Here is a 24,720-nt window from a genome sequence, read left to right as displayed (position 1 = left end):
AGACAGTGAAGCATACCTATGATTGGAAGCCAGCGAATGACAGCTTTCTGGTTTCCATGTGGAAGGGTAGTGCCAGCTCTGCTATTCTACATGTAGCCATCAATATTTAAAGATGCAGAAGGCCAGATATATATGCAATACATTTTGTGTGTGAAGGGCCTGTAAAAAAGCCTCAGGGGGCCACATTCGGCCCACGGGCCTTAGTTTGAGGACCACTGCACTATACTGTACAATATTTTTGCCCAATTAGAAATTTGTTTCAACGAAAAAATCTAATTGGGCAAAAATTGTAGTTGACCATCGTACCATGTTCAACCTGTATAATGAATGGCGATTCTTGGCCGATGTCAAACGCAATGTCAATCACAGATCGGTGTATGGCTAGCTTTAGACTAAAATTTAAGGTAGATTAAATGCTTAAAGGACCTCCATCACAAACATCTCCAAATTGTATATATATATATATATATATATATATATATATATATATATATATATATATACACAATATATGTCACATTACTGCTACAAACATGAATCCATTTTAATGGAATGCCACGTGAAAGACCAATACAAAGTGGTGTACACGTGAGAAGTGGAACGAAAATCATACATAATTCCAAACATTTTTCCAAAAAGATAACTGCAAAGTGGGGTGTGTGTAATTATTCAGCCCCCCTGAATAAATACTTTGTAGAACCACCTTTTACTACAATTACACCTGCCAGTCTTTTAGGGTATGTCTCTACCAGCTTTGCACATCTACAGACTGAAATCCTTGCCCATTCTTCTTTGCAAAACAACTCCAGCTCAGTCAGATTAGATGGACAGCGTTTGTGAACAGCAGTTTTCAGATCTTGCCACATATTCTCGTTTGGATTTAGATCTGGACTTTGACTGGGCCATTCTAAAACATGGATATGTTTTGTTTTAAACCATTCCATTGTTGCCTTGGCTTTATGTTTAGGGTCGTTGTCCTGCTGGAAGGTGAACCTCCGCCCCAGTCTCAAGTCTTTTGCAGACTCCAAGAGGTTTTCTTCCAAGATTGCCCTGTATTTGGCTCCATCCATCTTCCCATCAACTCTGACCTGCTTCCCTGTCCGTGCTGAAGAGAAGCACCTCCAGAACATGATACTGCCACCACTATATTTGACAATGGGGATGGTGTGTTCAGAGTGATGTGCAGTGTTAGTTTTCCGCCACACATAGTGTTTTGCATTTTGGCCAAAAAGTTCAGGTTTGGTCTCATCTGACCAGAGCAACTTCTTCCACATGTTTGCTGTGTCCCCCATATGGCTTGTGGCAAACTGCAAACGGGACTTCTTATGCTTTTCTGTTAACAATGGCTTTCTTCTTGCTAATCTTTCATAAAGGTCAATTTGGTGCAGTGCATGACTAATAGTTGTCCTATGGACAGATTCCCCCACCTGAGCTGTAGATCTCTGCAGTTCGTCCAGAGTCACCATGGGCCTCTTGACTGCATTTCTGATTAGAGCTCTCCTTGTTCAGCCTGTGAGTTTAGGTGGACGGCCTTGTCTTGGTAGGATTACAGTTGTGCCATACTCCTTCCATTTCTGAATGATCGTTTGAACAGTGCTCCGTGGGATGTTCAAGGCTTTGGAAATCTTTTTGTAGCCTAAGCCTGCTTTAAATTTCTCAATAACTTTATCCCTGACCTGTCTGGTGTGTTCTTTGGGCTTCATGGTGTTGTTGCTCCCAATATTCTCTTAGACAACCTCTGAGGTCGTCACAGAGCAGCTGTATTTGTACTGACATTAAATTACACACAGGTGCACTCTATTTAGCCATTAGCACTCATCACGCAATGTCTATGGGCAACTGACTGCACTCAGACCAAAGGGGGCTGAATAATTACGCACACCCCACTTTGCAGTTATTGATTTGTAAAAAATGTTTGGAATCATGTATGATTTTCGTTCCACTTCTCACATGTACACCACTTTGTGTTGGTCTTTCATGTGGAATTCCAATAAAATTGATTTATGTTTGTGGCAGTAATGTGACAAAATGTGGAAAACTTCAAGGGGGCTGAATACTTTTGCAAGTCACTGTATATACACAGAGCCTCTGGCATTGAGGAATGTACAGTACTGCCCACATATTTAGGATTCATACTGTTTTGTTTTGCAAGCTTATAGTGTCATTATTGAAACAGTACCTTCTGCATGGCTGAACTTTTGTGGTGTCGATATTGAATTTCCTTCGGAAATTGTACAAGCTGATTGCATTTTGGTTTAGGTCATCCAGCTCAATGCAGCCTCTGTATTTTGGATAATTCAGTCCTTGCGGTGGCTGTAAAGAAAAATATTCTCTGTTCTCTGTTTCACATCTTAAAACATAGTAATCTTATGCACTAGTATCATCTGGAAAATTACAGTATGGTTCTGGTGAATCTATTAAAGGACATCAGGATTTTGAGGCTGCCAAATGTATTCCCTTTCAAACTGTACCAGTTGCCTGGCAATCCTGCTGCTATCTTTGACTGCAGTAGTGTCTAAGTCACACGCCTGAAACAAGCATGAATGTGGCTTATGTAGTCACACATCGGTTAGAAATATCTGGTCTACATGCATTTTAGGGTCTATGGCTAAAATTATTAGAGGTATCCTGTGCTCTCTCCTTCTAGGGGCGACGCCCCCCCCCCCCCCCACTGGCTGTACCTAGCTTAAATGTTAAAATGACCTGCATGTTTTGTTCTTTGCTCTTATATGTTATACATATGTTAATGTAACTGAAAACGTAATGCCCTTTGATGAGGGAATACTGAATTGCTGTAAGACTTTATCTGAATTTTTTCAATAAAATACTTTGAAACTAAAATTATTAGAGGTAGAGGATCAGCATGACAGCCAAGCAATTTGCATTGTTTAAAGTGGGATTTTCACCATAAAAAACAAATTTCAACAGCAACTGGTCTGAGTGTATTCCTGTATAATAAAACCCTAATGTCTCTGCGTCCCATGTCCTTATGTGTTTCCCATTTGCGCTCTGCGCATGTGCAGGGACGCAGAGACACTAAGGGAGAGTGACGCGCGGCAAGGGATGACGGGCGAAGGGGCGGACGCCCGGCGGGAGTGTGCGGATGGGCAGATGCGGCGTGCACAGTGGACATGCGTGGCGGGTGGTGGGAATGTGCGTGCGTGGCGGGCGCATACGCAATGACAGACCTAACCCATTTTTAAAGGGCTTAGGTCCATTAGTAAGTGATAAAGATGCTAACCCTGCATTTAAAACCTTTTCTGCTGTTATTGTTTGCAGTTATCACATACCTTAGGAGCACTGGCCCTTTATTTGCCATTGCCAAACAGTTGCATGCTGGGGGGTCTTTTTATCTATAATATATTCCTCCTCATCCCTTTATTTCCTAATCCTTCTAATGACATAAGACAGAGCACTTCCTAGTATAGACTTCAGCTGGAGTGTCTGAAGACTCTGGGAGGAGGGCGGGTAATGAATACACAATTAGCAAGAGGAGGAAGAAAAAGAGTAATGAAGGAAATTATGTCAGGAGGTCAATAGGATACTCTGCTTTTCCTTTATAAAATTCACAGGAATCATAATGTGGACAGTGCAATACATCTGTTATGTAAGTAGAATTAGTATTTATCTACCTATATATGTGTTTTTTTTTTATTTCTAGGCTAGCATTGGTGTCACTTGTTCTTTAAAACAAAATAAATATGGCAGCCTCTAAATTACTCTCAGTTTAGGTTCCCTTTAATTACAAAATGTTTGTATGCAGGTGACATGGATCTATAGTCGTTTTTCTAAGTCGTATACCAAGACGTATACTTCTTTGTAACATAATTTTGTATTTATATAGCAACCAGCAGACCTAAGCCCGTTTAAAAACGGGCTCTAGGTCTGTAATTCCCCGCCGTCACTGTTAGTGCGCACTCACGCACCCGCCGCGCCTACCCGCCACGCACTCCGGTCGCGCGCGCACCTGACGCACGTGCACGCCCGCCCTCCTACACGCCCACCCGCCCTCCCACACGCCCGACCATGGCCGTCCTCCTGTCTGTGTGAGGTTGGGTTCGTGCTGCACACATGCGCAGTAGCATCAAGCACGGACCCAGCTACACAGAGACAACTGTCCCTGCTGTATGCAAGGACAGTTGCCTATTATTATATAGGATAACATTTTCTACAATCATTAGCTGTCTCTCAGACGGACTCTCAATTTAAAGTTCCTACCATAGTTTAAGAATATCAATACCATAGTCTAAGGTCAATTTGTGAGGTTATTTAACCTAATACCATGTTTTTCGGATGTGGAAGGGAACACACAAAAACATGGGAAACATACTGAGGCCATGCAGATAGGATAGGACTGGATCACAAGTTTTGTGAATCAGCTGGATAGTGTACTGGTAAAGCTGTTGCCTTTGATGTGGAATCGGAGTCCTTTGACAAGGATTTGAATCCTGGCTAAAGCTAGCATGTAAAACAGTAAGGAGACTTTTAGCAAGGCTTTTATGGTCCTGGTCATCTGTGGAGCGCGCCCTAAGTGGCTGCAGCTCTGTGTCTTTCAGTTCGCCAGGAGAAAAGTGTGACATAAAAATTCTGCGTCCTGTCTGCCATAACTCACAATTAATCTCTCCTTATCTGTTTTTCTCAGGATCAGTGGCGTAGCTATGGAGCTATGGGCCCCGGTGCGAGTTTTACATTGGGTCCCTCCAAACACTCTATGCATAACACTTAAAACAGTGCTACAAAACCTGCCAAGGTCATCCACAGTATTAGAGGTGCAAGAAGGGGATGGGGAACAGTGTGTTAATGATTACTACTATAAAGCATCTATAGAAGTAAATGTTATCAGCACAGGACCAATAGAGAGCTAATACTTTGGTTGAGGAAGGGACCCATGGGGCCCCGATGCGGTCACTACCTCTGCAACCCCTATTGCTATGCCACTGCTCAGGATTTATCTTATCTTTTGAGTTTAGCTCATGAATTATCTCTGCCGAATGCATTGTACACATGCTACATGGTTCTCCACCAAGGTGTTCGGTTGGGACCAAGAATCTAGCCTGTGTACGGCATCCAGTCCTGCTGAGCAAGGCCGAAGCTGTTCTTCTCCTCCTTGTGCTGGGAATACACGATGCATTTTTGCAGCTGTTCGATCATGTTTCGATTTGTTTCTCCGCTCAATTTCCCACTCGATTCTCTTATCTTTTCTTATCAGAAATCGAGCGGTAAAACTATCGAAAGTGAGATCGGACATGTCGGAAATTATCTATCCAACCATTTGCCTCAAAAACGCATTGTGTATTCCCAGCATTACTCTTTCCGCTCCACTGTGTACTGTGCTGTAGCCACTCCCCCCCCTTCCATAGCAACAGAATGTATCACATGCCTAACGGCTAGGGAAGCATCTGTACAGTACAGCACTCGGTCCAGAATGGTCCCCAATTCCTGAAGGACGACAGTCCTTTTACATGTGTATGAGGCTTTCAACATAATTTACATTATCTTTCCTTATTCAATTTATTTAATGAATGCTCTCCTTAGAGAGCTATATGTTCTGTGAATCTACCCCAAATAAGGTTGCTGTCATTATACGCTAATACTGATTGTCAGTGTAGCTAATAATGGCACACAGACAGAGTGCTTTTGGACCTACCAGAATTTATTAATTAGCCACTACAACTTCTGGTACTCCTAAACCAAGGCAATACAAAGCATAGGCTATCCCATGAAGTCAGCTGCCATTTTGTATACAACAGACCTGTTGGCATTTTAGAGTTATACCATATCTAGATTAAACAATATTTCTATAAGCGCACCCTACCTAATCCCTCCTTCCTTCACCGGCTATGGCAGTGCCCCCCGGTGGCAGACTTCTGGAAACAAGTCATCACCTTTCTACACGACTATATGGGCTCTCCGGTCTCCCTTGACCTTAAAACATGAATCCTAAATTTAACTGATAAAGATATGCTCAAGTTAGACAAGGCCTTTGCTATAGAAACTTGTTTGCAGTGAAACAGTGCGTCGCCTTTAGATGGATGTCAACAATTTGCCCCACACAAGACGACTGCAAAGCCAAAGTAAAAAACTCTCTCCCCTACAAAAAACTAGTATGCTAGCATATAGGTTGCCCTACTAAAAACTATAAAATTAGGGACTGCTGGTTAACAAATCCTAATCTATAACCTGTCCTATACATTGTATGGGGACCCTGAGAGAAGCCTGCACGCAGCGTGCCTGCTAGAGATGTCGCGAACCTCCGATTTTCGGTTCGCGAACCGCGTTCGCGAACTTCCGCGGAAGGTTTGGTTCGCGGAAAAGTTCGCGAACCGCAAAACACTTCAATGGGGATGCGAACTTTCAAACATAGAAAAAATTATGCTGGCCACAAAAGTGATGGAAAAGATGTTTCAAGGGGTCTAACACCTGGAGGGGTGCATGGCGGAGTAGGATACATGCCCAAAGTCCCGGGGAAAAATCTGGATTTGACGCAAAGCAGCATTTTAAGGGCAGAAATCACATTGAATGCTAAATTGCAGGCCTAAAGTGCTTTAAAACGTCTTGCATGGGTATACATCAATCAGGGAGTGTAATTAGAGTTCTGCTACACACTGACACACCAAACTCACTGTGTAACGCAGCGCAAACAGCTGTTTGCGTAGTGACGGCCGTACTGGACTGGTGTGCACCGTGGCCAGAGTGTAGGCCGTGGTGTTTTTCAAGCCCATATGGTCGCCGGGCTGTGGTAGCTCATTGATAGAACAACAGTGACTGTCCAGCTGATCAAATTTGGTCTGACCACTATGAAGCAACGACCTTATTATCTTTTGTGTGCCACCCCCACCCGAGACACTCAAATAGCCGGCGGTCATTGCTTCATTGTGATGCGCAAGCCCCTTCACCGCGGCAAGGTAATGATCATGAAGGGGGATGGGCACATGTACATGCCTTTTGTTTTGTTGTTGCAGCCGCCCGCAGTGCAGCCAAAAAAATTAGGCAGGCATGTACACGCACCAGAAAAATTAGTGTAGCGGCCGCTGCTAGCAGCGGCCTTAAAAATTCAGGAATCCGCCTAGAGTCCTGGACCCTGTTGGTGGTGGCGGAGAAGGCAGTCAAGCGGCCTGCAGGCAGAGATGCTGTGTGTGGGGACTGACTTAGTCTTCGGTCGTGCAGTAGCCCTCCGGGATCCATTCCTCATTCATCTTGATAAAGGTCAGGTACTGAACACTGTCGTGACTTAGGCGACTTCTCTTCTCAGTAACTATGCCTCCAGCTGCACTGAAGGTCCTTTCTGACAGGACGCTTGCGGCAGGGCAAGAGAGAAGTTGTATGGCAAATTGGGACAGCTCTGGCCACAGGTCAAGCCTGCGCAACCAGTAGTCCAAGGGTTCATCGTCGCTTTTCGCAGAGTCTACATCCACACTCAAGGCCAGGTAGTCGGCTACCTGCCGCTCCAGGCGTTGTTGGAGGGTGGATCCGGAAGGATTATGGCGAGGAGTTGGACTAAAGAACGTCCGCATGTCCGACATCACCCTGAGATCGTTGGAGCGTCCTGTCCTTGCCTGCGTGGACTTGGGAGGAGGAGGGTTACTGCCAGTGGTACCTTGATTGCGTTTTGCAGCCACATCACCCTTAAATGCATTGTAAAGCATCATCGACAGCTTGTTCTGCAAGTGCTGCATCCTTTCCGCTTTTTGTTGAGTTGCTAAGAGGTCCGCCACTTTGTGCCTGTACCGAGGGTCTAGTAGCGTGGCCACCCAGTACAGGTTATTCATCTTGAGTTTTTTGATACGGGGGTCCCTCAACAGGCTGGACAACATGAAAGAGGACATCTGCACAAAGCTGGATGCAGATGTACTCTCCATCTCCTCTTGCTCTTCCTCAGTGACGGGACGCAACTCCTCTTCCTCCCCCCAGCCACGAACAATACCACGGGAACGTGGAGCAGCAGAAGCCCCCTGTGACGGCTGCTGCAGTTGTTCTTCTTCCGCCGCATCTTCCTCCTCCACAGAAACACCTTCCTCATCGTCACCATCATCAGAGTCTGACTCCTCTCCTTCCCCACACGACTCCTCTTCTTCCTCCTCCTCCTCCTCCTCCCCCCTCTGTGCTGCCGCAGGTGTTGTGGGAACATCGGGTTCGTGTGTAAATGGCTCCCACGACTCCTGCTGCCGTAACTCTTCTCATTCACGCTCCTCCACAGCTGTATCCACCACTCTACGCACAGCACTCTCCAGGAAGTAGGCGTAGGGGATCAAGTCGCTGTCGTTGTCACACACCACGTTGCCGATCTCAAGCTTGTGCGGGGTCAGCCATTGCTCCACCTGTTTGTTAAGAGCAGCCAGGAGAGCTGCTCCAGTGTGACTCTCCGCTTTCAGGCAAGACATGTCTAACACTGCGTGACACCGTCGTACCTGGCATGCAGCATAGGCCCTGGGGTGCTGGGGCTGTGTAGCTGGAGAGGAGATCGTGGCACCAGCCAAGGAGGAGGAGGAGGATGACGACAGCGAAGCGGTGGTAGCAGGTGGAGAGGAGGTGGCTGGAGGCCTGCCTGCAAGCCGTGGAGGTGTGACAAGTCGGTCTGCTGCGCAGCCACGTACTCCCTGCTTGCTGCCATCGGTCACCAGGTTGACCCAATGGGCTGTGTATGTAATGTAGTGGCCCTGCCCGTGCTTGGCAGACCAGGCATCCGTGGTCAGGTGGACCCTTGACCCAACGCTGTGTGCCAGAGATGACACCACTTGCCTCTCAACTGCACGTTAGAGTTTGGGTATGGCCTTTTGTGAAAAATAATTGCGGCCTGGTATCTTCCACTGCGGTGTACCAATGGCCACAAACTTACGGAAAGCCTCCGACTCCACCAGCTTGTATGGTAATAGCTGGCGAGCTAATAGTTCCGCCATGCCAGCTGTCAGACGCCGGGCAAGAGGGTGACTGGCAGACATTTGCTTCTTCCGCTCAAATACTTCCTTCACGGACAGCTGGGTACTGCTGTGGGCAGAGGAGAAGGAACCGCTCAAGGGAAGAGGCGGTGTGGAGGAGGGTGGCTGTGAAGGTGCAAGGGAGAAAGTGGATGAAGACGATGCACCTGAAGGAGGAAGAGGAGAAGGAGAGTGGCTTGTCTTTTGAGGGGTGCTGCTTTTCCTCAGGTGTTCTTGCCATAGCTGTTTGTGCCTTCTCTCCAGGTGCCTTCATAAGGCACTTGTCCCTACGTGAGAGTTGGCCTTTCCACGGCTCAATTTTTGCTGGCAGAGACAACAGATGGCTTTGCTCCAATCTGAGACACACACGTGAAAACATTTCCAAACCGCTGAGCCCCCCTGGGCTGATGGCGCTACGGTGGCATCAGCAGCTGACGTTGAAGGGCATGTGTGCTGGCTGGCCATAGCTGGCGATACATGGCGCCGGACATTGCCCCCAGCTGTTTCTGAGGACGAGCTCCCTCTGCTTCTATTATGGAGTCGTCTCCTCCTACTCCTCTCTGACTCCTCCTCTGAACTGTCCCCCTGGTCATCTCCTCTACCGGGAACATATGTGGTATCCGTATAATCGTCATCATAATCCTCCTGGCCAGCTGTGCTTTCTTCAGACACCTCAAGTGCACCAACTTCAGGTGGTCCACCATCATCCCCATCCACACACGTTACGTCCATATTATCGCCACCTAACTCAGACGTATGAGGTGGTGTACCTGCGCCTTCTTGTTGTTGTGGCAGTAGTGGCTTGGAATCAGTGATTTCACCACCACCACCAAATAACTCCTGCGAAGTGTCAAATGCAGCGGATGTGGTGCTTGTTGTAGCGCTGGTGGCTGCGGGAGATGAGGTGTTCTGTGTTAAAAACTCAATCACCTCCTCACGATTTTGGGAAGTGATGGCACGTGCCTTCTTCTGAGCACTGTATTTTGGGGCAGGTCCGCACGAAATCAGAGAAACACCACCTCGCACAGACCTGCCGGTGCCTGGTGGCCTTCCTCTGGGCCTGCCTCTACCTCTTCCTCTACCTGGTTTGTCCATTTTGTCCATCTCGGGGGGATGCTAGCTATATGCAGTGAGGTGGGTTCTCACTCAACACAACCGGTAGTTAGATGCAGTGAGGTGGCCAGGTGGGTTCTCACTCAACACAACAGGTATTTAGATGCAGTGAGCTGGGTTCACTCAACACAACTCTAGGTATATGCAGTGATGAGGTGGGTTAAGTATACACAACAGGTACTGGGTAGTTAGATGCAGTGAGCTGGGTTCACTGATCAGTGAAGGTACTTAAGATGCAGTGAGGTGGGTTCTCACTCAACACAACCGGTAGTTAGATGCAGTGAGGTGGCCAGGTGGGTTCTCACCCAACACAACAGGTATTTAGATGCAGTGAGCTGGGTTCACTCAACACAACGCTAGGTATATGCAGTGATGGGGTGGGTTAAGTATACACAACAGGTACTGGGTAGTTAGATGCAGTGAGCTGGGTTCACTGAACAGTGAAGGTACTTAAGATGCAGTTAGGTGGGTTCTCACTCAACACAACCGGTAGTTAGATGCAGTGAGGTGGCCAGGTGGGTTCTCACTCAACACAACAGGTATTTAGATGCAGTGAGCTGGGTTCACTCAACACAACGCTAGGTATATGCAGTGATGAGGTGGGTTAAGTATACACAACAGGTACTGGGGTATATGCAGTACTGGGTAGTACAATGTGCAGCTCCCTGTCACACACACAGGTAGTCACTGAATGTACTGGGCTGCTGGCAGTGGCACACACACTATCAATTAGCAATGCTGTGCATGCAACAAAAGTGTCAGTTTGACACACAGAAAAAAAAAAAAGTACAGGATGAGCTCTGACAAGAGCTGTTGCTGGGTGCTATAAAAGCAATAACAATCAGCCAGGAGCAAGCAAAGCAGCCAAGAACCTAACTAATCTGTCCCTAGAAGAACAAGTCTGCAGCAGCTCTCCCTAGTCTGTCTAATAGCAGGCAGACGAGTGACTGTAATGGCCGCCGTAGGCTGCCTTATATAAGGGGGGGTGGGGCTCCAGGGCTTAGTGTAGCCTGAATGGCTACAATGTGCCTGCTGACTGTGATGCAGAGGGTCAAAGTTGACCCTCATAGTGCATTATGGGGCGAATCGAACTTCCGCAAAAGTTCGCCTGGTGCAGGCGAACGCGAACCCCCGAAGTTCGCCTGGAACCGTTCGCCGGCGAACCGTTCGCTACACCTCTAGTGCCTGCTAACATGCTATGCAGTGTAGAACTGATTTCTCTCCCAAAAAGTGAAGGGTAAGGTTCCCAAATAATAAGTTGTATTTATGTGAGTTGCATAAGTCTGCATCCATTATAAGTAGTGTGAGTTGCATTAGTTCTTATTGTACCTGTGCCTTTAAACACTTGAAGACTGTAGGCTTACACTCCCCAAGTGACCAGGCTATTTTTACAATTAATTTAATTCAATTCATACAATTCAAAATGTATTCATTTGCCCACTTTCCATCCCTCTACCAGACCAGCCAATGACAGCAATCGGCTGTCATAGGCATCAGCCTATGAAAGCTGGTCACTCTTGTGTCTACCCAGGGGACAGCCGAGTGGCACCAGTCGCGTAGCACGGCTGTCCCCAGTACAGAGCTGCCGTAGATGGCAGCACTGTACAATGTAAATAGATGGTGCTTTCGCTGTCTAACAGTCTCCTAGTGGCGATCGCCGATGGGAGACTGATGACGGAGCGGATTGGCGCGCGATCCCCTGCAAACCAGTCCCCCAATACTTAAAGCCAATTGGCGTTACGCGGTCCTGGGGGAGCCGCCGCCTTCACGCCTATCAGCATGACGCAGTCGTTCGGTAGTAGGAGGCTTATCAGCCCTATGCAGTGAGTGTCTGTCAGGTGCATCTTGGTTAAATGCGCAGCCTTTTCACTTAATTTCTACATGCATTACATAACCTATACTTTGCCTACTTTGGGTTATCTTTGTTAACCTATTCATGTACTAGCCTGCACATGCTTTTCTTTACTGATTCTCAATCCTGCATATGTTTTATTTGTATCACTTGACTATATGCAATGTTACTGCTATATACCTTTACATGTGACTTACTCTGTTTTTTTGTACTATCTACTTTTACACTGTTAGCTGTCCTGTGCTATTTTTTACTGCTGATATTTCAATTAATGAAAGGTTCCATGATATGATGTCCCTTTATAAATACAAAACACATACTTATGTGTGCTCAACCTTTGTTTTTTGTAAAATGGTGTTTGAATGGCAATACTACAAGGTTACTGCATACTTCAATTTGCATGCAGCAAGCTCAGCTCCTATATTCCATTGTAACGGGACTGTTGTCAAATGCACTGTATGGGCTTGATTCACAAAAGAGTGATAACTGTTAGCACGGCCGTTTTCGCGTGAATTTTCGCAATGCGCGCGTTCGCAATTTTTTGCGCGCAAAAGCGAATTTTTATGCAAAAATGAAAACTATTTACCGCTATCCTTTCACGCGAAAATTCGCAATCGCGTGCAATGAGAAAATTCACGCAAAAACGGCCGTGCTAACAGTTAGCACTCTTTTGTGAATCAAGCCCAATGTTGGTTAATGCAAGGAAATAGCATTATTGCTTACACTAGTTTCCATATTAGCTATTAGTGTTGTTATTCACCAGCTTCAAATGTTTACAGATCAGAGAAGCACTCCGGACTCGATCATACTTACAGTGAAGTCATCTGGGAATCCTCCAACATAGAACACAACGTCCTTCTCATTCAGATTGAGCAAAGTATATCGCCGTACATTAGCAGTGTAAGTTAAAGTCGGGTCAGGCTTGTTTGAGGTGAATGCCTTTGTATAATTCAGTGTGATATACTGGTAGATCCTGAAAAAACAATCAGACATTATGTTGTATGTCAGCATGGTACAAACACCAATAGTTACATAGTTACATAGTTACATAGTTAGTTATTTTGGTTGAAAAAAGACATACGTCCATCGAGTTCAACCAGTACAAAGTACAACTCCAGCCAGTCCCCCACATACCCCTGTTGATCCAGAGGAAGGCGAAAAAACCCCCACCAGGCATGGTCCAATTAGCCCCAAATGGGAAAAATTCCTTCCTGACTCCAGATGGCAATCAGATAAAATCCCTGGATCAACATCATTAGGCATAACCTAGTAATTGTAGCCATGGATGTCTTTCAACGCAAGGAAAGCATCTAAGCCCCCTTTAAATGCAGGTATAGAGTTTGCCATAACGACTTCCTGTGGCAATGCATTCCACATCTTAACCACTCTTACTGTAAAGAACCCTTTCCTAAATAAATGGCTAAAACGCTTTTCCTCCATGCGCAGCTCATGTCCTCTAGTCCTTTGAGAAGGCCTAGGGACAAAAAGCTCATCCGCCATAGTGATGCATAGTATACTGCTGGCATGCTTGTAAATGCAGTACAGGCAGTGCAGGCAGATATGTGTGAAGTACAGCTAACACACATACTGAGGGTAGCAGAAGATCAGTGGCACATGCCCCGGATCTATTCTGGGGTGCTCCGGATCTCCCTCAGGGAGTTAGGCAGCGGGCGGCAATACTCACCTCCGGCCGCTTGGTCTCCAGATTCTGCAGAAATCTCCTCTTCTGGGCATCTTCCCCTTCTCCACCACAACACGCAACATGACCAATAGAGGCGCCACTGCAGCCAGCATGGCACTACACAGGACATCTATGTGGGCCTACTAGGTGCTGTGGTGCCATGCTGGGTGCTGTGATGCCTTTATGGGGGCGTGCAGGAAGCTGTGGTTCTACTATGGGGGCATGCTGGGAGTTGTGGTGAATCAATAGGAGGTTGTGGGAGCATGGCAGGGGGTCTACTAAAAGGTCAGGGAACGCTATGGGGGACTGCCATACAACCTGGCAGCAGGCCAGCACGCCCCCCAGCAGAAAGTCAGACCAGCCAGCACATAAGCCAGGTAACTGTGCCTAGTTATGTTGAAGTGACACTGCCTATGTATGCGATATACTGCATTTTTTTTTGTATTAATGGAGAGGGGGCTTTATCCAACATTTTGCTGGGCAGGCCTACTTAGATCGCTGTTAAGTTCGAGTAAATTTGGCTCCACCCGTGACCACACCCACATTTTGTGCATGGCCACACCCGTTTTTCTGGCTGGGGTGCACAAAAGTGCCCTGGATCTCTTAGGATCGTAGCAACGCCCTTGGACATAAAGCTACCAACAGACTTGCAAATGGGAGTGAATGACTGTCACCAGTAAGTTTCATGAGTCAGAAATGCTGGCTACCGTCTGTGTCTCAGCAAATGAGACACAGACGAGACCCTAACTAAGCACTTACTGAATACAGTGGTGTGAAAAACTATTTGCCCCCTTCCTGATTTCTTATTCTTTTGCATGTTTGTCACACTTAAATGTTTCTGCTCATCAAAAACCGTTAACTATTAGTCAAAGATAACATAATTGAACACAAAATGAAGTTTTAAATGATAGTTTTAATTATTTAGTGAGAAAAAAAACCTCCAAATCTACATGGCCCTGTGTGAAAAAGTGATTGCCCCCCCTTGTTAAAAAATAACTTAACTGTGGTTTATCACACTTGAGTTCAATTTCTGTAGTCACCCCCAGGCCTGATTACTGCCACACTTGTTTCAATCAAGAAATCACTTAAATAGGAGCGTTATGACACAGAGAAGTAGACCAAAAGCACCTCAAAAGCTAGACATCATGCCAAGATCCAAAGAAATTCAGGAACAAATGAGAACAGAAGTACTGTAATTGAGATCTATCAGTGTGGTAAAGGTTATAAAGCCATTTCTAAAGCTTTGGGACTCCAGTGAACCACAGTGAGAGCCATTATCCACAAATGGCAAAAACATGGAACAGTGATGAACCTTCCCAGGAGTGGCCGGCCGACCAACGTTACCCGAAGAGCGCAGAGAAAACTCATCCGAGAGGCCACAAAAGACCCCAGGACAACATCTAAAGAACTGCAGGCCTCACTTGCCTCAATTAAGGTCAGTGTTCACGACTCCACCATAAGAAAGAGACTGGGCAAAAACGGCCTGCATGGCAGATATCCAAGGCGCAAATCACTTTTAAGCAAAAAGAACATTAAGGCTCTTCTCAATTTTGCTAAAAGACAGCTCAATGATTGCCAAGACTTTTAGGAAAATACCTTGTGGACCGACAAGACAAAAGTTGAACTTTTTGGCAGGTGCGTGTCCCGTTACATCTGGCGTAGAAGTAACACAGCATTTCAGCAAAAGAACATCATACCAACAGTAAAATATGGTGGTGGTAGTGTGATGGTCTGGGGTTGTTTTGCTGCTTCAGGACCTGGAAGGCTTGCTGTGATAGATAGAACCATGAATTCTACAGTCTACCAAAAAATCCTGAAGGAGAATGTCCGGCCATCTGTTCATCAACTCAAGCTGAAGCGATCTTGGGTGCTGCATAGTGGTGCTCAAATACCCCTTTTTAAAATTCGAGTTTGGTCGAATTCGAATAGTAAATTATTCGAGGTCATTCGAATATTCGAGTCGAATAATTTTTACTATTCGATTCGACCTCGGACTTCGAGCTCACTATTCGAGTCGGTATTCGAGCTGACTATTCGAGCTGACTATTCGAATTGGCCTTAAATAGCTTCCAACACTTGTTTTGAGGGTGAATGATGCAAGAAACCTCTTTTTTTCCAAGTAACAACAGCAAGTGATTATGTGGGGATGTTCCTTTAAAAAAAAATGTGGAAAGAGAAGTTGTGTCCTTAATTTTGTTCAGTAGTGTTACTGTATATACTTGTTCGTCTTCTTCTATATCGTCTTCTTCTATATCGTCTTCTTCTATATCGTCTTCTTCTTCTTCTTCTTCTTCTTCTTCTTCTTCTTCTTCTTCTTCTTCTTCTTCATCTTCTCCTTCCTTTTCAATATAGTCTTATTCTTCTTCACGTATTTCTCTTTTCAATTTTTTTTTAAAGAAATGCAGCTATTTTTGAGCGTAACAAATAGCTGGTGGGCGCACGCATGTTGGAAGCGCCATTGTATGTGCTCCCTGGCAGTGGAAACACAAAGACAGCAGGAGGTAAATTCAGCAGCAGGAGGAGGAGGATGAGTGTGTGGCAGCAGGCAGTCAATGAGGCAGGCAGCTCGCCGTGACATAATAGCCCTGGTACCTAGCGGTGATACCAGGGCTGTAAATAAACACAACAGGAGGTCCCAGACAGCGGTCGTGCAGCCCACATTGTGTCCAATACACAACTGGGACAACACAGTTTTCAACCCGGGCACCTCAGAAAAATTAAACCTTTTTTTTTTTTTTTTTATGGTTTTTTGGTTTTTGGTTTTGCAACCAATATAGCTATTGTTTGACGTAATAGCTGGTGGCAGAGTGGCAGCAGAAGGTAAATCATCTGTGTACCCTGGCAGTGGGAAACACAGACAGACAGCAGCAGCAGGAGGAGGAATGGAGGAGTAGGCGAGCAGCTATTGTTTGACGTAATAGCTGGTGGCAGAGTGGCAGCAGAAGGTAAATCATCTGTGTACCCTGGCAGTGGGAAACACAGACAGACAGCAGCAGCAGCAGCAGGAGGAGGTATGGAGGAGCAGTGTGAGTGTGGCAGCAGGTAGGCCGCGTGACATAATAGCCCTGGTACCTAGCGGTGATACCAGGGCTGTAAATAAACACAACAGGAGGTCCCAGACAGCGGTCGTGCAGCCCACATTGTGTCCAATACACAACTGGGACAACACAGTTTTCAACCCGGGCACCTCAGAAAAATTAAACCTTTTTTTTTTTTTATGGTTTTTTGGTTTTTGGTTTTGCAACCAATATAGCTATTGTTTGACGTAATAGCTGGTGGCAGAGTGGCAGCAGAAGGTAAATCATCTGTGTACCCTGGCAGTGGGAAACACAGACAGACAGCAGCAGCAGGAGGAGGAATGGAGGAGTAGGCGAGCAGCTATTGTTTGACGTAATAGCTGGTGGCAGAGTGGCAGCAGAAGGTAAATCATCTGTGTACCCTGGCAGTGGGAAACACAGACAGACAGCAGCAGCAGCAGCAGGAGGAGGTATGGAGGAGCAGTGTGAGTGTGGCAGCAGGTAGGCAGCGTGACATAATAGCCCTGGTACCTAGCGGTGATACCAGGGCTGTAAATAAACACAACAGGAGGTCCCAGACAGCGGTCGTGCAGCCCACATTGTGTCCAATACACAACTGGGACAACACAGTTTTCAACCCGGGCACCTCAGAAAAATTAAACCTTTTTTTTTTTTTTTATGGTTTTTTGGTTTTTGGTTTTGCAACCAATATAGCTATTGTTTGACGTAATAGCTGGTGGCAGAGTGGCAGCAGAAGGTAAATCATCTGTGTACCCTGGCAGTGGGAAACACAGACAGACAGCAGCAGCAGGAGGAGGAATGGAGGAGTAGGCGAGCAGCTATTGTTTGACGTAATAGCTGGTGGCAGAGTGGCAGCAGAAGGTAAATCATCTGTGTACCCTGGCAGTGGGAAACACAGACAGACAGCAGCAGCAGCAGCAGGAGGAGGTATGGAGGAGCAGTGTGAGTGTGGCAGCAGGTAGGCAGCGTGACATAATAGCCCTGGTACCTAGCGGTGATACCAGGGCTGTAAATAAACACAACAGGAGGTCCCAGACAGCGGTCGTGCAGCCCACATTGTGTCCAATACACAACTGGGACAACACAGTTTTCAACCCGGGCACCTCAGAAAAATTAAACCTTTTTTTTTTTTTTATGGTTTTTTGGTTTTTGGTTTTGCAACCAATATAGCTATTGTTTGACGTAATAGCTGGTGGCAGAGTGGCAGCAGAAGGTAAATCATCTGTGTACCCTGGCAGTGGGAAACACAGACAGACAGCAGCAGCAGGAGGAGGAATGGAGGAGTAGGCGAGCAGCTATTGTTTGACGTAATAGCTGGTGGCAGAGTGGCAGCAGAAGGTAAATCATCTGTGTACCCTGGCAGTGGGAAACACAGACAGACAGCAGAAGGGCAGTACACAGCAGCCCACTGTAGGTGTAAAATGTGTGGCTGCAGGCGACGTAATAGTCAAAGTGAACCAGGCTGGCTTAGTGAGCAGGAGCCAGGAGGTGGTAAAGGGTGGTAAGGCACATTAACGATGGTTCCGGCAGCCAGTTCATGTCCCCCTCTCGCCGACAACAGGGGCCAGGAACTCGCCTTCCACCCACGCCTGGTTCATCTTGAGAAACGTCAGTCTGTCCACAGACTTGTGAGACAGACGTGAGCGTTTCTCGGTGACCACGCCACCAGCTGCACTGAAGCAGCGCTCGGACAGCACGCTGGAAGGGGGGCAGGACAGCACTTCCAGGGCGTACTGCGCCAGCTCGCTCCAGATCTCCATGCGCTTGACCCAATACTCCATGGGATCAACAGGGGCATCGCTGTCAAGCCCGCTGTACGACCCCATGTAGTCAGCCACCATGCGGGTCAGGCGCTGGCTGTGACCGGAGGAGGATGCTGCTGCATGCATCTCCTCTCTAGTCACTGCTGCCGGAGCCTCTACAGTCCTGTAGAGCTCGTGGCTGAGAGACAGCAGGTCTGTGGGGCGCTTGCTGCTGCTGGATGCAGGCACCTGCTGCTGCCTCTGTGCTGGCTGCTGGACAGTGGGGGTGGAAGGCTGGGGGAAGGCTTCCTCCAAGCGCTCAACAAGGGCCTGCTGCAAGCTCCTTATTTGTTGCGCTGGGTCTCCTCCTGCAGGCGGCAGGAACTGGCTCAACTTCCCCTTGAGGCGTGGGTCCAACATCATGCTGATCCAGATGTCCTCCCTCTGCTTCATCTGGATCACCCTGGGGTCCCTGCGCAGGCACGTCAGCATGTGCGCTGCCATTGGGAAGAGGCGGGCCACGTCTGCTGGCACATCGACGTCAGTGCTGTCCTCATCCTCCTCCTCTGCCGCCTCATCCTCTCTCCACCCCCGCACCAACTCAGCTGCGCTGTGCTGATCCCCCTCATCAGCAGCCAGGTCAGGGACCTCCACCAAGTCCTCCTCCTCCTCCCCCTCAGAGGTGGACTGCGCAGCTGGTTGCCGCTCCTGCTGGTCCAAGGCTGCTGCTCCCTGTTCCAGCAAAGCATTGAGGGCCCTGTTCAGCAGAGAAACCAGGGGCACCCACTCGCAGACCATAGCATGGTCCCTGCTCACCATGTTTGTGGCCTGCAGGAAGGGAGCCAGCACTAAGCACACCTGCTGCATGTGCCTCCAGTCATCATCGGGGACGATGGACGGGAAGTTGCTGGTCTTGTCCCTTCTCTGAGCTGCGGAAACAGTGGCCAGGGCAAGGTACTGTTTGACAGCGCGCCTCTGTTCAACCAGACGCTCCAACATCGCCAGGGTGGAGTTCCAGCGAGTCGGAACGTCAAGGATCAGCCGATGGCGTGGCAGATCCAGCTCCTTTTGCACGTCTTCCAGGCTCGCACAGGCTGCAGCCGAGCGCCGGAAGTGACGCACAACATTCCTTGCCGTTTCCAGCAGTTCGCCCATCCCCTGGTAGGTGCGCAGGAACTTCTGCACCACCAGGTTCAGCACGTGGGCAAGACAGGGGATGTGGGTCAGGTTTCCCCTGTCTATTGCGGCAACCAGATTGGCCCCATTGTCGGCCACCACCTCTCCGACTCTGAGGCCTCTGGGGGTCAGCCAAATCCTCTCCTGCTCCTGGAGTTTGGCCAACACATGGGTTGCCGTCAGCTTGGTCTTCCCAAGGCTGACCAAGTGCAGCAGCGCTTGGCAGTGGCGGGCCTTCACGCTGCTGCTGAGGCGGGGGGTTTGGCCAGGTGTGCCGGAGGATGGCAGAGGATCGGAGGAACCTGCTGCAGTTCCCCTGAGCCTGCGGGGTGGCACCACCCACTGTGTTGCTGCTGCTGCTGTGCCCGCTGCTGCTCTCCCATCCTCACCCCCTTCCACCAAGCTGACCCAGTGGACAGTGAAGGACAGGTAGCGGCCTGTCCCGAAGCGGCTGCTCCAGGAGTCCATGGTGACGTGGACCCTTTCACCAACCGCGTGCTCCAGCCCTCGCTCCACATTGGCCATCACAAAGCGGTGCAGTGCAGGAATGGCCTTGCGGGCAAAGAAGTGTCTGCTGGGGAGCTGCCAGTCTGGGGCTGCGCAAGCAAGCAGCGCACGAATGTCGCTCCCCTCCTGCACGAGCGTGTACGGCAGGAGTTGGGAGCACATGGCCCGTGCCAGCAAGCCGTTCAGCTGCCGCACGCGACGGCTGCTGGGAGGCAGAGCCCTAACCACCCCCTGGAAGGACTCGCTCAAAAGGCTCTGGCGTGGCCTTTTGCTGACACGGGAATCAGCAGACACAGCAGAGGAGGCCACTGAGGACTGGCTGCCAGAACAGGCCTCAGTGTCGGCGGCAGGAGTTGCAGAGGGGGGAGGAGCAGTGCGTTTCCGCACTCCTGCTGGTGCTGCTGGAGGAGCAGGAGGGCGGGTGGCTGCTGTTGCTGCTGCTGCTGCTGAAGGCTGTGCAGTGATGGGTGTGGTGCCACTGCCAGCACCAGATGCCTTCAGCCTCTGGAACTCCTCATGCTGGTGGAAATGTTTAGCCGCAAGGTGGTTGATGAGCGAGCTGGTGCAGAACTTTAAGGGGTCTGCACCTCTGCTCAACTTCCGCTGACAGTGGTTGCAAGTGGCGTACTTGCTGTACACAGTGGGCATGGTGAAATATCGCCAGATTGGTGACTTAAACATCCCCCTACGGCATGGAAGCGCTGCTGCCTGTCTCCCTGTGGTGGTTGGGGGGGGGGGCTTGGGGGGCTTGGGTGCGGCTGGTGGTGGTACTGGCAGATGCTGCTGCTGCTGCTGCTGAGCCTGAGACACCAGCAGGCTGTGGGACCTGCCTACTGCTGCTGCCAATGCTTGCAATGATGCGCCTCCTTGCAAGGCCCACAAGAGCATCCTCCTCCTCCTCCTCAGAGCTGCTGAGGACGACATCCCCTGGAGGTGGTGGCACCCAGTCTCTGTCTGTCACCGGGTCATCATCATCCTCCCCCTCCTGAAACATGTCCTGCTGGGATGAGGACCCCCCAAACTCCTCTCCTGATGCATGGATGGGCTGCTTGACTGTCGCCACAGTCTTGCTGTCCAATCCCTCATCCCCCAAAGTGCCCATCAGCATCTCCTCCTCAAGATCGCCAACAACAGCAGACAATTTACTCATGATGCCTGGGGTCAAAAGACTGCTGAATGACAGGTCGGCGAGTGACGGTGAACTGGCCTCCTCCCCAGACCCTGCTGGGCGGCTGCTGCGAACAGGGGTGGTGGTGGTGGTGAGGGTGGAGGCCTCGGATGCAGAGCTGATGGCGGGCTGCTCATCCTCCGTCATGAGTTGCACCACAGTGTCTGCATCCTTTTCCTCAATGGGACGTTTCCGACCCGGCTGGAGGAAAATGGGAGCAGGTGCTACACGCTGCTGCTGCTGTGTCTCTGCAGCGTGAGTTGCAGATGCTCCTGCTGGGCGGCGCCCAAGGCGTCCACGGCCAGTGGCTATGGGAGGAATGTTAGCCACTGACGCTGCTGCTGCTGCTGCGGAACTGTGCATGGTGGCGCGCCCGCGGCCGCGGCTTGCCACAATGCTGCTCCCTCTCCTCCTGATTCCCTTGCTGCCCTTCCCCTTGCCCAAACCGCGCTGGCTGCCACTTCCAGACATCTTAAATGTTTTGGGCGTATAGACAAAAGTTTTGTAAAAGGGCGGGTGAAAAGTGGGGTACTTTAATGGAGTGGGTTGGTTGGTGAGGTGACTGAGTGAGTGTCCCCTAGTACAGTAAGTAAGTAGTAACAGTCAGGAAGTACAACTAGCAGTTACAATAATCAGTAGTAATCACAAGTAAATTTAGTGTGTGTACACTCAGACAGTGAGTGCACGCACGCAGGAGCTAGTAGCCTATGAACACAGTGACTGAGTGTCCTAGACTCCTAGTACAGTAAGAGTAAGTAGTAACAGTAAGTAGAACTAACTAATTACAATAATCAATCAGCGATCAGAAGGAAATGGAGTGTGGGTGTGTGTACACTCAGACAGTGAGTGCACGCACGCAGGAGCTAGTAGCCTATGAACACAGTGACTGAGTGTCCTAGACTCCTAGTACAGTAAGAGTAAGTAGTAACAGTAAGTAGAACTAACTAATTACAATAATCAATCAGCGATCAGAAGGAAATGGAGTGTGGGTGTGTGTACACTCAGACAGTGAGTGCACGCACGCAGGAGCTAGTAGCCTATGAACACAGTGACTGAGTGTCCTAGACTCCTAGTACAGTAAGAGTAAGTAGTAACAGTAAGTACAACTAACTAATTACGATAATCAATCAGCGATCAGAAGGAAATGGAGTGTGGGTGTGTGTACACTCAGACAGTGAGTGCACGCACGCAGGAGCTAGTAGCCTATGAACACAGTGACTGAGTGTCCTAGACTCCTAGTACAGTAAGAGTAAGTAGTAACAGTAAGTACAACTAACTAATTACGATAATCAATCAGCGATCAGAAGGAAATGGAGTGTGGGTGTGTGTACACTCAGACAGTGAGTGCACGCACGCAGGAGCTAGTAGCCTATGAACACAGTGACTGAGTGTCCTAGACTCCTAGTACAGTAAGAGTAAGTAGTAACAGTAAGTAGAACTAACTAATTACAATAATCAATCAGCGATCAGAAGGAAATGGAGTGTGGGTGTGTGTACACTCAGACAGTGAGTGCACGCACGCAGGAGCTAGTAGCCTATGAACACAGTGACTGAGTGTCCTAGACTCCTAGTACAGTAAGAGTAAGTAGTAACAGTAAGTAGAACTAACTAATTACAATAATCAATCAGCGATCAGAAGGAAATGGAGTGTGGGTGTGTGTACACTCAGACAGTGAGTGCACGCACGCAGGAGCTAGTAGCCTATGAACACAGTGACTGAGTGTCCTAGACTCCTAGTACAGTAAGAGTAAGTAGTAACAGTAAGTAGAACTAACTAATTACGATAATCAATCAGCGATCAGAAGGAAATGGAGTGTGGGTGTGTGTACACTCAGACAGTGAGTGCACGCACGCAGGAGCTAGTAGCCTATGAACACAGTGACTGAGTGTCCTAGACTCCTAGTACAGTAAGAGTAAGTAGTAACAGTAAGTAGAACTAACTAATTACAATAATCAATCAGCGATCAGAAGGAAATGGAGTGTGGGTGTGTGTACACTCAGACAGTGAGTGCACGCACGCAGGAGCTAGTAGCCTATGAACACAGTGACTGAGTGTCCTAGACTCCTAGTACAGTAAGAGTAAGTAGTAACAGTAAGTAGAACTAACTAATTACAATAATCAATCAGCGATCAGAAGGAAATGGAGTGTGGGTGTGTGTACACTCAGACAGTGAGTGCACGCACGCAGGAGCTAGTAGCCTATGAACACAGTGACTGAGTGTCCTAGACTCCTAGTACAGTAAGAGTAAGTAGTAACAGTAAGTAGAACTAACTAATTACGATAATCAATCAGCGATCAGAAGGAAATGGAGTGTGGGTGTGTGTACACTCAGACAGTGAGTGCACGCACGCAGGAGCTAGTAGCCTATGAACACAGTGACTGAGTGTCCTAGACTCCTAGTACAGTAAGAGTAAGTAGTAACAGTAAGTAGAACTAACTAATTACAATAATCAATCAGCGATCAGAAGGAAATGGAGTGTGGGTGGTGTGTGTACACTCAGACAGTGAGTGACCGCACGCAGGAGCTAGTAGCCTATGAACACAGTGACTGAGTGTCCTAGACTCCTAGTACAGTAAGAGTAAGTAGTAACAGTAAGTAGAACTAACTAATTACAATAATCAATCAGCGATCAGAAGGAAATGGAGTGTGGGTGGTGTGTGTACACTCAGACAGTGAGTGACCGCACGCAGGAGCTAGTAGCCTATGAACACAGTGACTGAGTGTCCTAGACTCCTAGTACAGTAAGAGTAAGTAGTAACAGTAAGTAGAACTAACTAATTACAATAATCAATCAGCGATCAGAAGGAAATGGAGTGTGGGTGGTGTGTGTACACTCAGACAGTGAGTGACCGCACGCAGGAGCTAGTAGCCTATGAACACAGTGACTGAGTGTCCTAGACTCCTAGTACAGTAAGAGTAAGTAGTAACAGTAAGTAGAACTAACTAATTACAATAATCAATCAGCGATCAGAAGGAAATGGAGTGTGGGTGGTGTGTGTACACTCAGACAGTGAGTGACCGCACGCAGGAGCTAGTAGCCTATGAACACAGTGACTGTCTGACTGAGTGTCCTAGACTCCTAGTACAGTAAGAGTAAGTAGTAACAGTAAGTTCAACTAACTATTAATAATCTATCAGTAATCAGAAGGAAATAGAGTGTGTGTACACACAGACAGTGAGTGAGTGCACACACGCAGGAGCTAGCTAGTAGCCTATAAACAGTGACAGTCAGTGAGTGTCCTACTCCTAGTACAGTATAACTACAATACTATTAGTAAAGGACAGCAGAAATACTGGTATAGATGAGAGAAATAAACAGAGGACAGCTGCCCACAGAGGCAAGGCCCCCCTGAGGCCTAAACCTGTAAGCTTGCAGCAGCTGCCTGTCTCTAATGTAACACACAAGCTACTAACTAAAATACAATGTCTATCTAACAACAATATAGGTGTATATGGCAGGTGTAGGTGAGCAAAAACGCTAGGTAAATGATCACAATAGAGCACTTGCTAAGCCAAAGCACAAAGG

The 24,720-nt window shown here is 48.1% G+C and overlaps 1 protein-coding gene across 1 annotated transcript in view; it reads right to left on the bottom strand.

Moving 5' to 3' along the window:
- Positions 1 to 24,720, bottom strand: part of LOC137518877 (laminin subunit alpha-3-like) — a 303,606-nt gene that overhangs the window by 50,094 nt on the left and 228,792 nt on the right. Inside the window, exons 60-61 of the mRNA XM_068237275.1 lie at positions 12,694 to 12,853; positions 2,180 to 2,313 (exon numbers count right to left, since the gene is read on the bottom strand). Of these exons, the coding sequence (XP_068093376.1) occupies positions 2,180 to 2,313; positions 12,694 to 12,853 (294 nt within the window). The remainder of the gene's footprint in view (positions 1 to 2,179; positions 2,314 to 12,693; positions 12,854 to 24,720) is intronic.

The sequence above is a fragment of the Hyperolius riggenbachi genome, chromosome 5 (assembly GCF_040937935.1).
Source record: "Hyperolius riggenbachi isolate aHypRig1 chromosome 5, aHypRig1.pri, whole genome shotgun sequence".
Classification (NCBI taxonomy): domain Eukaryota; kingdom Metazoa; phylum Chordata; class Amphibia; order Anura; family Hyperoliidae; genus Hyperolius; species Hyperolius riggenbachi.
The sequence above is the reverse complement of the archived record's forward strand: the minus strand, read 5'-3'. Positions and strand labels throughout refer to the sequence as shown.